Source organism: Lissotriton helveticus, chromosome 6, assembly GCF_964261635.1.
Source record: "Lissotriton helveticus chromosome 6, aLisHel1.1, whole genome shotgun sequence".
Taxonomy (NCBI): Eukaryota; Metazoa; Chordata; class Amphibia; order Caudata; family Salamandridae; genus Lissotriton; species Lissotriton helveticus.
The window spans coordinates 2,078,644,467-2,078,658,564 of NC_136067.1; the positions used below are offsets into that span (position 1 = coordinate 2,078,644,467).

General features: G+C 43.2%; 1 protein-coding gene across 1 annotated transcript; it reads right to left on the reverse strand.

The window, feature by feature from the left end:
• Positions 1 to 3,854: 3,854 nt before the first annotated feature.
• LOC144763012 (olfactory receptor 2D2-like) lies at positions 3,855 to 4,829 on the reverse strand. The gene has a single exon (XM_078648323.1). It carries the CDS (start codon positions 4,827 to 4,829, stop codon positions 3,855 to 3,857), a length of 975 nt encoding a protein of 324 aa, XP_078504449.1.
• Positions 4,830 to 14,098: the final 9,269 nt, after the last annotated feature.

The following is a 14,098-nucleotide window of genomic DNA, read 5'->3' on the forward strand; positions in this document are numbered from 1 at the left end:
TGCCAGGGGTTCCTTTATATGGGTGAGGGCGGGGGTCCCTTTTCAGCCAGCACAGCACTTGGTAGACCCAGAGGGGAGATTTGTAGCAGTGATGGGACAGCCTAATGGCATAGAGGTAGCTTTATGTAGTGTGTATGCCCCTAATGTAGACCAACCTTCCTTTTTTTAGAAAGTGCCTAGCGCCATATCTGACTACTGAGACAATACTGGGGGGAGACTTTACTTCGATAATGGATGTGGAGCAAGATCGATCCCACCCCCTGCTAGCTGGGACTTCGGTGCATAGGATTTCCAAGGCGAGAGGCACGTGGCAAACCAACTGGGGGTTAATTGACACGTGGCGTGCCAGGCACCCGGATGAGAGGGATTATTCTTACTACTCAGGCCTTCACGATCTACGTGTTCGATTAGATGCAATATTATATGATCCTGTGGTTCACTCTATGGTGATAAGTAGCAAATACCTGGCGAGAACACTGTCGGACCACAACCCGTTGCTTGTGCACATAAGATGGAGTCAGGAGAGGGCGGTAATAACGACCTGGCAGCTTAGAGTGGAAGTGTTGGAAGATCCGGTCTTTGGGGAGGAATTTAAGACGCATATTGAACAATACTTTTAAGAGGATGAGGGGACTGCGACTTCATTTGCGCTCAAATGGGATGCATTTAAGGTTGTGACTGGGGGGTTTGTATTGGCAAAGTGGTAGGAATACGGAAAACAATTTTGACAGACTTGGAGACAGCAGAAGGACGATTGCGGGCTGCAGAGAGGGCCCGGCCAGGGAATCCAGGGGCAGAGACCGAAATCTCGGAGGCTAGAGACTATAAGAATTACAGGGTACGAATGCATGCTGAGGGGGACAAATCAAGTGCGCTGCTGGCGTGGTTGACTGAGCCGTCCCCTCGGGGCACGCCAATCCTGGGCTTGGCAGCCCCGTTGGGAGAGATGTTGTACACGCAATCGGGCATAAACGGCCTGTTTCTGAAGTATTACACTGGGCTCTACAGTAGCCACCTGAATCAGGCCCCTGATGATATACGGGGATATCTGGAGGGGGTCGCTCTACCCAGTCTGAGGAAGGAGCTGGGGGATCTGCTGGGCAGTGAGATTACGATAGAAGCGATCAGGAGTGCAATCAAACATATGGCTCGCAATAAAACGCCTGGGGTGGACGGTCCCCCTATAGAATTTTACTCCAAATATGTAGATTGCTTGGCTCCACGGTTGCAATTGCTCTATCGGGAGGCATATAAAGTAGGGACGTTGCCCGAGACCACCAGGGAAGCTATTGTTATTCCTCTCCTGAAACCTGGTAGGGAAGCTACAGATATGAAGGCATATCAGCCACTGTCAATGTTGACGACTGACTACAAAATATTGAGCAGAAAATTGGCATTGCGCCTCCTCCCATGAATGTTGCAGCTGGTGCACCGAGATCAAACAGGTTTTATACCTAAGCGTAATACGGCTCTTAATGTGGGGATATTGCGGATCCTGCAGCACTGTTGGGACTTGGCGCCGTCGGCTCTGATTCTCTCAGTGGATATAGAGAAGGCGTTTGACAGCTTGAAATGGCCATTTTTCTTTCAGACAATGCGCAGGTTGGGATTGGGGGGAGGAATTTGTGAGGTGGACTCACATATTATATACTTCGGCGACTGCTCGGGTGCAGACGGGGGGACGGTGTCAGCTTCCTCCACGGTGAGTCGGGGCACACGGCAGGGTTGTCCACTCTCTCTGCTGTTATTCGCACTGGCGATTGAACCTGTGCGGGCTAGGAAGGGGAGGCACTACACTGCGGGCTAGGTTGGGGAGGCACTACACTGGGCTGGAGGTGAGCGGCGACATGCCTTATATATCACTCTATGCAGATGACCTGCTGATGTTCCTGGCGGGCTCTGGCACAGAGTTGGTGGGGGCGACGGTGCTGTTGTGGGCGTTCGGTATGGCATCGGGGCTGTGCGTGAATTGGGAGAAGACTAGCCTGCTACCGGCAAGTCGAGCAATGGGAACCCCCGAAACTTGTCTGGAATAAGATGGGAGCCCGCCTTGGTGGCAGCGATTCAGGAACACCGGGGGGAAGGGCTGCTAGAACCGCAGACATCTCCGACCTGGCAGTATGTAGTGATGGCTGCAGGGACGATAAAGGCAGTAACGTGTCTGTATCGGCGAATGGTGGGGGAGGGGTTTCAGCCACTTACTCGGTTGAGAGAAAAATGGGAGGTGGACTTGGGCAAAGACATACCTGAATCAACTTGGACTAAATTGGTGGAAAGGGCGTGGAAGGGTACGCGGAATGCTAGATTCCAACATATCCATTTCTATACTGTACATAGGGCGTACCTAACCCCAGGACAGATAAATAAATACTTTAACGTGGACACTGTGTGTTGCCCTAGATGTTGTTTGACGGCTGCGGACTTCTCACATATGATGTGGGGTTGCCCGGAGCTCAGCACATATTGGGAGGAGGTGGTTGGGGTCCTCTGTGGGGTGACGGACAGACAGACAGAGCCTAGTATGGGAGCATGTTTACTACATTGGTACCCTCACACAGTGCGAACCAAGGTAACAAGTAAGTTCATTGATCTGGGGTTACTGTTGGCCATGCAAGAACTAACGAGACAATGGAAATCCATATGGGCCCTAGTATAGAGCACTGGAAAATGGAATTTCAGAGCTGGGCGGTGAGTGAGGGTATGGTCAGGCTCCAGCAGGCAAGGAGAGCGAATAATGAAAAGGCGGTGGAAACAACACAAGCATGGGAAGCTCTGGTGGCCCTGTTGACACTGCCGGAGCCGGATTTGGATACTGACTCTTTGGAGGCACCTCAGGAACAGGCTGAGGCACACTGATTATAACTAAGTTTAGATGGGCACAAGGGAATGGAGATGGGCTAGGACATGGAGAAGATTGAGGAGCAGCCCACATGCATTGAGAGATTTGCACACCCCAATATGTTGAGGCCGATTGGAAATTCTAGATTGAAGTATGTAGAGCACACCGGTGAGGGGGGTTAGATGGGTGGGGTGGTAGAGGCCTAAACTAGCGGGAGTTCAGTGATGGGCTCCACATAATATTGCTTGGGGTTTGGGATGTGGGTATCGGCACTAGAACATGAGGGGGAGGCTGAGGCGCTTATTCTGATGTATCGATGTAAGCGTATGCCTACCTATGTATAATGTTTGGAAACACTGTATCTCATAATTGCCCTTATTGATGATGGGCCATGTGTGGGGATGTTGTGTGGGTTGAAAACCAATAAAATACATTGTGTACAACTATATTTTTAACATTGATATTTTTTGGGGGATATTTTTGTACCTCTTTAAGTATATGTAGTCAATATTTTTGCATTCTATATTTTGTATCAATATTTTGCACTTTATACTTCTAAAGTTTTTTACATCAATATTTTGTCAGGGAACCTATATTAATCTACTCACTTTTGGACCACCAGAAATGCTCAAAAGGTCAGACTCTCCCTATCTGCTTTGTGTTCATGTCATACAATGAGTCAATCCTCTTAATATTGTGGGGAACAAGCTTCATTTTTCATTATCAATAATACTAAACTTTCAATTATTAACATTCAGCATGGATCTAAGTTCTGCAGCCATGCAAGTATGTTCAATTACATTCTATCTTAATCCATGATGTACCCCCAATAATGAGACAAGAGAAATGTAATTTGGTTTTATGTTCCACCTTTGTTACCTTAACCTTGTATAATCTGTGGTTATCAATGATTTATCAGTGATCAACTCATTATGTAACCTTGGTTTGGATTCTATATTCACATAAGTGATTTAGCTGAGGGGATTCTTATATTTCACATAACTGCAATTGATTTTCAAACACTCGTCTTTTGAACAGCTGCTGAACAAAAAAAAGATCTGAATTCAAATTGTGCCCTTAAGAAAACTTTCTGCAGAGCCATCTTCACATCCTTATTTCGTAGACTGTAGATAATGGGGTTGAGCATTGATGGAGTCACAGTGTAAAACACAGAGATCATTTTATCCCAATCTTCAGAGCTTTTAGACACTGGTTTCATGTACATGTAGATGGTGGTGCTGTAGAATATGGTGACAATGATCAGATGAGGGGTACATGTGGAGAAGACTTTTAATCTGGCTTTGGAGGACCGGATTCTCATAACTGTGATAATGATTCGGATGTAGGAGATTACAGTGAAGAAGCTCGGTATCAAAAGTACAAAGATTCCTAAACAGAAGATTATCTTCTCTGTGACATATGTATCGACACATGCCATCTTCAGAAAAGAAGGGGACTCACAATAAAAGTGATTAATTTTAGACCCACATACAGGCAACCGTAGTGTAACAAATGTGACTGAGAATGCTATTACACCGCCACATAACCAGCAGCATGATGCTAATGTAATACAAATAGATTTGCGCATGGTGACTGTATAGTGCAGGGGAAAAGAGATGGCTACATAACGATCATATGCCATAATTGCAAGGAGCACACATTCTGTACCACCAAATAACAATGCAGTGAACATCTGAGTGGCACAGCTAGTGAAGCTGATCCTACTTCTAACAATAAGTTGGGCCAACATGTGAGGAACAATCACAGATGCAAAACAAATGTCCACCAAGGAAAGGTTTCCCAGTAAGAAGTACATAGGAATATGAAGCCGACAGTCACTGATGCAGGCTATGGTAAGGCTTATATTTCCAATGAGAGTCAAAGTGTATACCTTCAAAAATAACAGAAAGAGAAAAATCCTTACAGTCGGGTCCTGAGATAGGCCAATGAGTAGAAACTCTGTAATCAAGCTTTCATTTTTCATTTTCATTGACTCCAATTTTTTTATCAGCTATGAAAAAGAAGACAGACATTGTGCATAAAAATGGCATGTGATCAGATAGAATGCATACAGTAGATACACATCTTATGAAAACACACACCACACACCTTTCAACATGCACTCATCAGTGCACACTCTTTACTACTCCATTTTACATACTCCAGACTTACCAATCCTTATCACTTATTACAACAACAATGCATTTTTTTAATCACTGAAACATGGATCATCCCAATGTCCTTGTACATCCTATTAATCCTCGTTCCCACAAGTTACATCATTCAACATGTGGACCATGGTCATAAGAAAGAATGTGGCCCTCACAATCCTCAAACTGTGGCTAAAATACAAATGTCTTTATAGTTCTGAGAGGCAGCAATCCAGAATATGCAGAGGTCCAAAAATGTCCAACCACCCAGCGTTCCCACAATTCTCCTGATAAAAGTTGTACCCCATTTGTGTGAATGGGACAAATATGTGCAACAGTAGAGGGCCCAAAGCACAACATGGACACATCAAGATATTCTACTCAAAATCACGCAGTGGATTGTGGGCCCTAGCTCAACCAGCACCCAGGGAAACCTATCAAGTCTGCATGTTTCTGAAAACTATTCTCATGGAGAGTACAGGGGGGTGCAATTTTGTCTGAATGTCATCAGGTTTTCTTACCCAGAATCCCTTGTAAACCTCAAACTTTAATTGAAAATCACTATCAATAGGCCGAACACCAGGACATTTTGCTGCCAATTTTTTTCCCTTGAGGACAGATCATGCCCTCCTTGTGGGCATGATCACACCTCATAGAACACACCCCTTAGGGAAAAACAACAATGCAAAAAATCCCCCAAAGGGTTCAGCTTTTATGCCATCCCCCTAAAAATATGTTTCTCATTTAGACTTCTCCAGGGGAAAACAAACATGCTGATACTATCCAGGGGGTGAGCCTGTATTCCAATTCATTATGGTATAATGGAGTAACCCGTACTAGTCCACGGACCTGGGTAATAATCAGTATACGAAACAATGGTCTTAGGCTGATTCTGTGTTGAAAAAAAACAATCATTAGTCAAAAAACATAAATGTACCAACATGTAAATGTAAATAGCAATATCCTCAAAAAATCCAAAAGGCACACAAATATTACTACAAATAGTGACAGTTTATTATTCAAATTATCTTATAACAGGTCACTATATTCAATGTTTAATCTAAAGTGAAAGGTTGCTCCAAAGGGGGGTGTAAAGTGGAGAAGTGCTCGTGAATTAGGATAGGTAAAAATAGAGGAGGGCAATCCAAATGGTAGATTCAGTAATCATTCAATTTGTACATCGTAGAACTGGTCATAGTTTATAGTGGTGCCAGTTTGTACATATCGGCCTGTCCCTTGTGGATTCACAAAATATTATTTTGTATTGTTTTCCATTGTGACACAGAGAAGATTCACAAGCAAGACTGGGGTGGCATCAGGTACAGGCTCAGAGGGAGAGAGTGTCAACATTTCTACCCTGGTGCACTCGAGGAGGCCAGCTGGATCCCCCGGACTCCATGATGACTGCTCCATGAGATGCTGTGGGTGATTAATTCCCTTTTGTTTAAAATTATCAACACTGATGTTTGCGGACCCCCACATGAGGGTCTGTATCCTGACTGACCATCGCTCTAGGTTGTCCCCCCTTCACCCCTCCTCCTTATATCCAGAGGAAGACCCACCTACAGAGAACTAAATTACCCTCATTGCACCAGGGTCAAATCATCGACACTCTCTCCTGTATCGGTAACACCTCAGCAACCCAAAGACTACACATTCTGTGTTTCTCTTATTGTGACACAGATTGTGTGACCCCCAGTCCTGGTTGATGTTGAAACCACACAACCACCTGCTTCAGCTCTCCTGGGAACCAGTTGTGTGGGATACACTCGGCCAAGGGCACAGGGTAGTGAGGTAAAGGGTCATGGAATGGTGCATGTGGGAAATCATACTGAGTACACTGATGTCACTGAGACCCAGACCACCATTTACTAAATCTTGGGAGCCTACCATCAGTCCCAAGACATGATGGGCCAGGTACTCATCAAGCTACGGGAGATGAAGCAGCTGCAGATGGAGCACAACTAGCAGATGGAGGCCCATATCTCCAATATGGGCACCCCGATCGGGGTGTTGCAGGATATTTACACCTACATGTGCAGACCTGTCCCAACACTGTCTACCCCTTCCTTTTGTCCTACAACATTGGCCACAGCCACCTGAGGAACTACCTGAAGCACCCCTGCAATTGTGGATACCATCCCCAGCGCTAGGGGCATTCATACAAATCACCAGAAGGTGACAATGGCAAGACCGCTGCCACTGCCAGCAAGAAACCTCACTGTTAAAGTCCTCCAGTGTGTGCCTACCATTCACTCTGTGGACTAATTCTGGACACATTTTCCTTTCTGATGCCATTAGTATTTTGAACATTGGACTTCAAATAGTTTTGACTCTCCAAATATGGGTTTCTTTCTCCATCAATGACTTCTTCACTTTTTGGTTTGCTTTTGTTAAGTTCACCCTCTTTAATGTTATCATACAATAAATTTACAAGTCACAAAGTCATAGACTGGTGTTGTATATCTCAACTCTATCAATGTATTTGTTTTCTACCATCAGAACTTGACAATGACACAAATCAGATAATAGTGTAAACACACATGATTTGCAAGGTAATGTTTAGTTCACATTCCTAAACATGAATGACCCCCTCAAAATGTCATAGCATTCAATCACCTACTACTGTTTTTATTCAATTTGACCAATATTTGTTTGACAACATTTAATTTCACTTACTGAACAAGCCATACATGACTCTAGTTCCAGACTGTTCCAGCAAACAAACAGATTAAATAGGCACATTTCATTGACTCATGAGATCACCTGGAGTCAGATGCCCTACCTCACATGAGGAATCCAACATCAATAACACCAATAGGTAAAAACATGACAGTACTACATTTTGCATATACAGGGTCAGTCTAATCTACTGTTCCAATAGCTAGTAAAATGTCACAAACAAGTATGTCCTACAAAGAAGAGACACATCAACAGCTAAATACATGTCACACACTATGAAGATTTAGCCAATGTGAATGGAGATTACCATGATTCGGCTCCTCTACTACATGTGATTTGAGCTAACAATGGCACACATTTTGCATTAGTGTCAACACACGGCAATGAATAGGTCCTATGTAAACTTCAAATCCTCCATTAAATCACAATGCAAGTTGCCTTGGTAACAGATCGTTTACCCAGAGTCTGTGCATGTCTATCCCAGGATCATACCAGGTTTCATTTGTACTTTGAAACAACGACATATACCTGCAATTGTCACAACTCTTAAATGTCCAAATGAAGATGATATGGTGAAGAAGCTTAACAAATATCACAACCAAAGATTACCAATAACGCATTGCATAATAGACACATACCAATATCAACTTTTGGAGAACACAGTTCCATAATATAATGTGAGAGACACAATGTAACTGAACACAGTTTTCAATGTGTTTAAACCTTGAACAACAAACTGCTTTGGCCTGAACTTGCCTTTCCTAAGACATACCACCACATCATCACGTCGATAGTTGGTTGAATGGAGAAATAATAACATGTACAGATACTTACAGTCATGAGAAGTTATCAATGATATCTCGACGTAAATCAACTCCTTCCTCTTCACCATTATCAACTTCATTTGACATTTTAGGATCCTCACCTGGTGGCTCTTCATGGCCTCCATCCTTTGTAATGTAAATGATTTTCCGTCGCAGGGTTATGCTGTAGAGCATTCAGCAAGCCATAGTTATTTGACACACCACCTTTGGTCAGACAACAAAATCTGGCCTTTAGGAGCCCGAAAGCTCACACCATTGGCCACCTTGTTCTTCAATGGGCCTTATTGAAGCGGACTTCCCCTGGTGTCATTGGATTCCTCAGCCCATGGTCAGTTGGGATCAGCTGAGCCTCCTTTCAAATTGCAACACAATTTCAGATTGATAAACTAGAAATTCCACATAATTTATCATGAAAGATTGGATTGACCTCAGGCCATTCCCTCTCAGGTCCAAAGTGCGACATTTGCAGGGGTATGGTGCTGTTCTGTAGAACAATGGAATCATGGGCATAGTTGAGGAAACTCGCTTAGATGCTTGTGATGTAATAATCAGGTAAGCATACACCTCACACATTAATCAAATGGTAGTGTTTTTGATTCTGGTAAACCTGTTACCTGGTGTGTGGTGGCACTAAGGCAATATGTGTGCCATCAATTGCTCCATCCACATTTGCTAGCGACTAAAACTGTAGAAGTCCCCCTTCACATTGGCTAAATCCTGCTTTAGTGGAAATTGGATGAAGGTGTTGATGTGTCTCAACACTGAATAAAGTACTTGTTATACTGTGTCTTAGTCTGTCTACACCCCTAACTCTTGTGTCAGGTCTTCTGTGAAATGTGGGGCTATGACATGTGTGGGGGGTTCACTGTCAGTTGTTGGGGATACTGTTGGTTGGTGTCTGGTCCCTCTGGAATGGGGTTCCTATGCTCCAATAAACTATGTGTTAACCGTTCCTGCTTAGGTGTCTTCCTTGGAAGAATTGGCTCACTACATTTTGGTTACAGGATGGGATGTGCCAGGCACCACTATTGAGCCACCAGCTGTCTCTGGAGCCTGGAGCTTATTAAAGGAACTCCTTGTCCTGCCTATGTTGCTGCACTGCTGTCATTGGTGATGTAGGATTGCCTCACTTTCAAAGTATTTGTTCTTTCACTCAATGGCTGCCCGGCTCAACCTCCACTTTCGCTCCACTTCAACTATTTGTTTTAAATCAAGACCTCCTTCGTTTTCACATATCTCTCGAACACGCACCTCCTCACACCACCTTCCCAGCATGGCCCTCTCTCACGCGCTCTATCTTCACGTGCGAGCATTGTGAATTGACTCTGCTTCCCAACACGCAGTACTCACAAGCCAGCGCAGACTGGGATATTGCTTATTTGTGAACACTGCCATCCTGTGGCCACCACTGGTACTCGTTTTTCACTGCTCTTCTTCCTTACAATATCTCTGCAAGACAGTGAAGTGTTTTTTCTTGGTTTGTTCAAACTTTATTCCCACCTCTGTTAACAATGAGTATCAATCAAACTGTTGTGCCCCCCCCATCCTTTCTCATGGTACAAGGCGATCCACCCATTGAATGGGAAAATTGGATTGAAACATTTAAAAATGATGTAGTTGTTTTAGAGGGGTCTAATTTTTCACCTATAAGAAAGAAAGCTCTGTTAATTGGGTGTCTTAGCACTAAGGGGTAACATGTGTTTAAATACTTACCTCAGGTTTATGAAGACAATGAAAATGTTATGGAGGAGGTGTAAAAGGAGGATAAATTGTGCATTCACAACACTTTGCTCAAACTTTGAATATTGTAATGCAACGTCACAAATTCTACACCCAACCACATAAACCAAATGAATCTATAGACAAATTTGTATCAAGACTAACAGAACTTGCTTTAAAGTGCAAATTTGGTCCCATGACTGAGGAACTCATATGAGACCAGTTAATTGTTACAATGCAGCAATAGAAAGATGCAAAAATGACTGTGGGTAGCTGCGGATTTCACTTTAAAGGAAGCCATAAAAATCGCTAAGGTTGTAGAAGAATCGCAGAAGTGCATGAAGGAAATGCAAAAACGTATCATAAGGTAGCACATTAATTAAACGGAGGTGGACTGTGAAGTAGATTTAATTAACTTTGTCAAGATGAAATCAACCACTACTTCCTTTACTCGCAACCCTTCTTCAAGAACCAGTTTCTGCGCAGGCTAGACCCAACACACACTTTTGCTATCGATGTGGCAGCAATTTCCACATAGCAGATTCCAAGTCTTGTTTCGTTTTGTGTAAATATTGCCATTTGTGTGGTAGGAAGGACCATTTTGCTTGCATGTGCAAAGCCAACAAAGCAAAGGTGGCTGTGGTTGAAGAGTCAGAGGATCTCATGGAACATAGAATTCTAATGTTGAATTCTGTCCTGTCTAATCACTTGGAACAAGATAAATTGGATGATTCAAAGAGACGTTTACGCCCCAAAGCAGATTTTGTAGTGGATGGGAAGGTGGTGATTCTGATGGTAGACTCTGGCTCTCTGCACACCATCATTTCAAAACAATTGTTTGACACCGTGTGGCTTTGTAAAATGTTGAATAATGCTGATGTTGTACTAAAGGGTTATCAAGGAGTCAACATTGGTGTAATGGGGTATTTTGATGCTGATATCCTGTTTTACCAGCATCACACTAAGGGGAAGATTTATGTTGCTGCTGATGGTCCACCTATTTTGGGTTGGTCTCATCAGTATGACCGATACATTGTAGTAAATCCCAGTGCAGCAGAACAGGTCATGGTAGTGAGTGAGGATGATGTAAACAAAGTATTAGAACCATTTGCATCAGTGTGTATTAGTAAGTTGGGAGTGGCCAAAGATTAAACCCACAAAATGATTTTAAAGAAAGAAGCCATTCCAGTGAGATACACCTCTAGGGAAAATCCCATTGTCATGAGAAAGGAAGTCAAAACAATTGTTAATCAAATGGTATCCAATGGTGACACTGAACCTGTTGAAGCCACACAATAGTTATCTCCTGTGGTGATCACAAAAAAGGCTGATGGGTCCTTGAGAATTTGTGTTGACCTTTGCATCTTAAACCAGAATATAGTAATGGATTGGTTTCCCCTACCAAATATTACAGAGTTAGTATTTTTCTTGGCTGGGGATTTATTTTTCAAAATTGGACCTCAAAAGTGCTTATCACCAGGTAATGCTCCATCCTGACTTTAAACACCTTAATGCCTTTGTTAAAGCCGAAGGTGTCAATTTAACAGATTGCCCTTCAGACTGTCATCCACTGCAATCATGTTTCAGAGACTTATCTCCACAATTCTGGTGGGTGTAAGGAATGCCATTTTCTTTCAAGATTACATCCTGATATTCGGAGATAGCATTGACTCTCCTAATGACACTTTATGCCTAGTTCTTGGTAAATTGTTGGATGCTGGTCTCACTTTGCGCAGAGAGAAGTGCATGTTTTTAGTGAGTGAAGTTGAATACCTTGGATACTACATTTCCAGTGAAGGAGTCAGACAAAAACTCAACCTTGTGAGTGCCATTGTCAATGCACAAACACCCATTGATAAAGATATGTTGCGTTCCTTCTTGGGAATGGTTCAATATTATGCAAAATTTGTAAAGCAATCTGAACCTTTATGAGATTTACTTAGGAAAGGGTAGACATTTGAGTACGGAATCTCTCAAGATAATGCAAACTCTGGTATTAATGAAGAGATTTCCAATGCAAAAATGTTGGCTCAATTTCAGTGCAATTTAAAGGATATACTTACTGTGGACGCAAGCGCAGTTGGTGTGGATGCTGTTCTGTCACAGATATATTATGGTGTCAAAAGGACAGTGGACTTTGCATCCTGCTCCCTCTCAAACACCGAGAGGATTTACTCAGTCATCGAGCTGGAGGCATTGGCAGCTGTATGGGCCACTTCCCATTTTCACACTTTTATTTGGGGTTTAGAGTGATTCTAAGAACTGATCCCAAGCCTCTGTTGAAGGTACTGGCACCCAATGGTTTTAAGAATTGCTCAGCTCGCCTTCAAGATTGGACGTCAAGTTACAAGAATGTGACTTCACATTTGAATGAATTTTTGCCTGTCTGGAAAAATAAAGTGCCTTTCCAGGTTACCTGACAAAATGTGTGAGGGGGGTGAAGTATTCACAGAAGAAGTTGTGGCAAACATTGATGAAATCTTAACTGAAGTGCACAGTGCAATCTCCAAATGTGAATGGTTGGAATCTCTAGACAAAGATCAAGAACTTAAAGCTGTAACCAGAATGGTCAAAGAGGGTGTCTAGTGGGAGAGTACATATTCTGATGATGTCAGACCTTATTCTAAAGTGGTGGAAGAAGTATCTGTTAATCCTTATCACATTGTCATCAGGGGTGAGAGATGTGTTCCTCCTGTGACACTGAGATCAAAATTAATTGCCTTACCACATGAGGGCCACATGGGACACACCTTCACTCTCCAAAGGGTGAAGGAGAATTTCTGGTGGTCTAAAATGGATTCTGATGTTAAGAGGTGGGTTGATAATTGTATCGCATGTACAAATTCTGAGAAAAGATTGAAAGTAGGTGGATCTCTCACGGTCACACTATTACATATGGCTGAAGCAGACTCCGTCTGGGAAAATGTCAGCTTGATTTAATTGTTCCTTTCACATTTTTGACTGAGCAAGAACGGATGGCTGCTGTTTTGATAGATGCATAAAACAGTGGTTTGAAGTAGCATTTTTGAGAAACATTAGTACCAAAACCACCATTGACTTATAGGAGGAGATTTTTAAAACAGAAGGTGTGCCACTGAAACATATCACCGGCAATGGTATACAGCTTACTTCATCTGAAATGGAAACCTTTTTGTCTCATGTGGGGGTGAAACACATCTGTACTTGCTGTACAACCCACAGAGCAATGGCCAAGCTGAAAGAATCAATCGATTGGTGACGGGTACCTTGGATCTAGCCAGCAGGGCAGAATGTGCACAATGCTATCAAAGACATGTTGTGGGCATACTACACCACACCCAATGCAGCAACCGACAAGACACCTTTTGAAATGACGAGAGGTAGAAAATCTTCCACTAAGTTGTGTCCTTCATGGATGTGGGAAAGTGAGAGTATCTCAACTATCAAGGAGTCCTTTCTTTGCCCAAGGAGGGTCTCTTTAGAGTAGGAGACTGGGTCAAAGTCAAACTGGGTGGCGTTAAATCTGGTTTAAGTTCCGTGGTCCTTACATGGTCATACAGATGGGCCATAATTGGTTGAAATTAGACAATGAGCAAAGCTGGAACATGAGAAGGGTGGCACTATTTCAAAGGGGTGGAGGTAGTCCCCCACTGGGAGGTGTGGATTCAGACTGCCTTATGCCAAATTGGAGAGAGGCAGGAGGCCTGTGAGTTCTCCTGAGCGGCTCACAGAATTTGTTACTCACTGATTTAATTTGCTGTTGTTTTGCTCTTCATTTATTTGTTCTGTGTGGGTGGTGGGTGGTGTCCTGTGTGGGATTCCTCTTGTGTTTGTTTCGTGGTCCTGGTTCTGTTTCATTGAAAGAAGGGGATGTGTTATTCTGTGTCTCAGTCTGTCTTCACCCC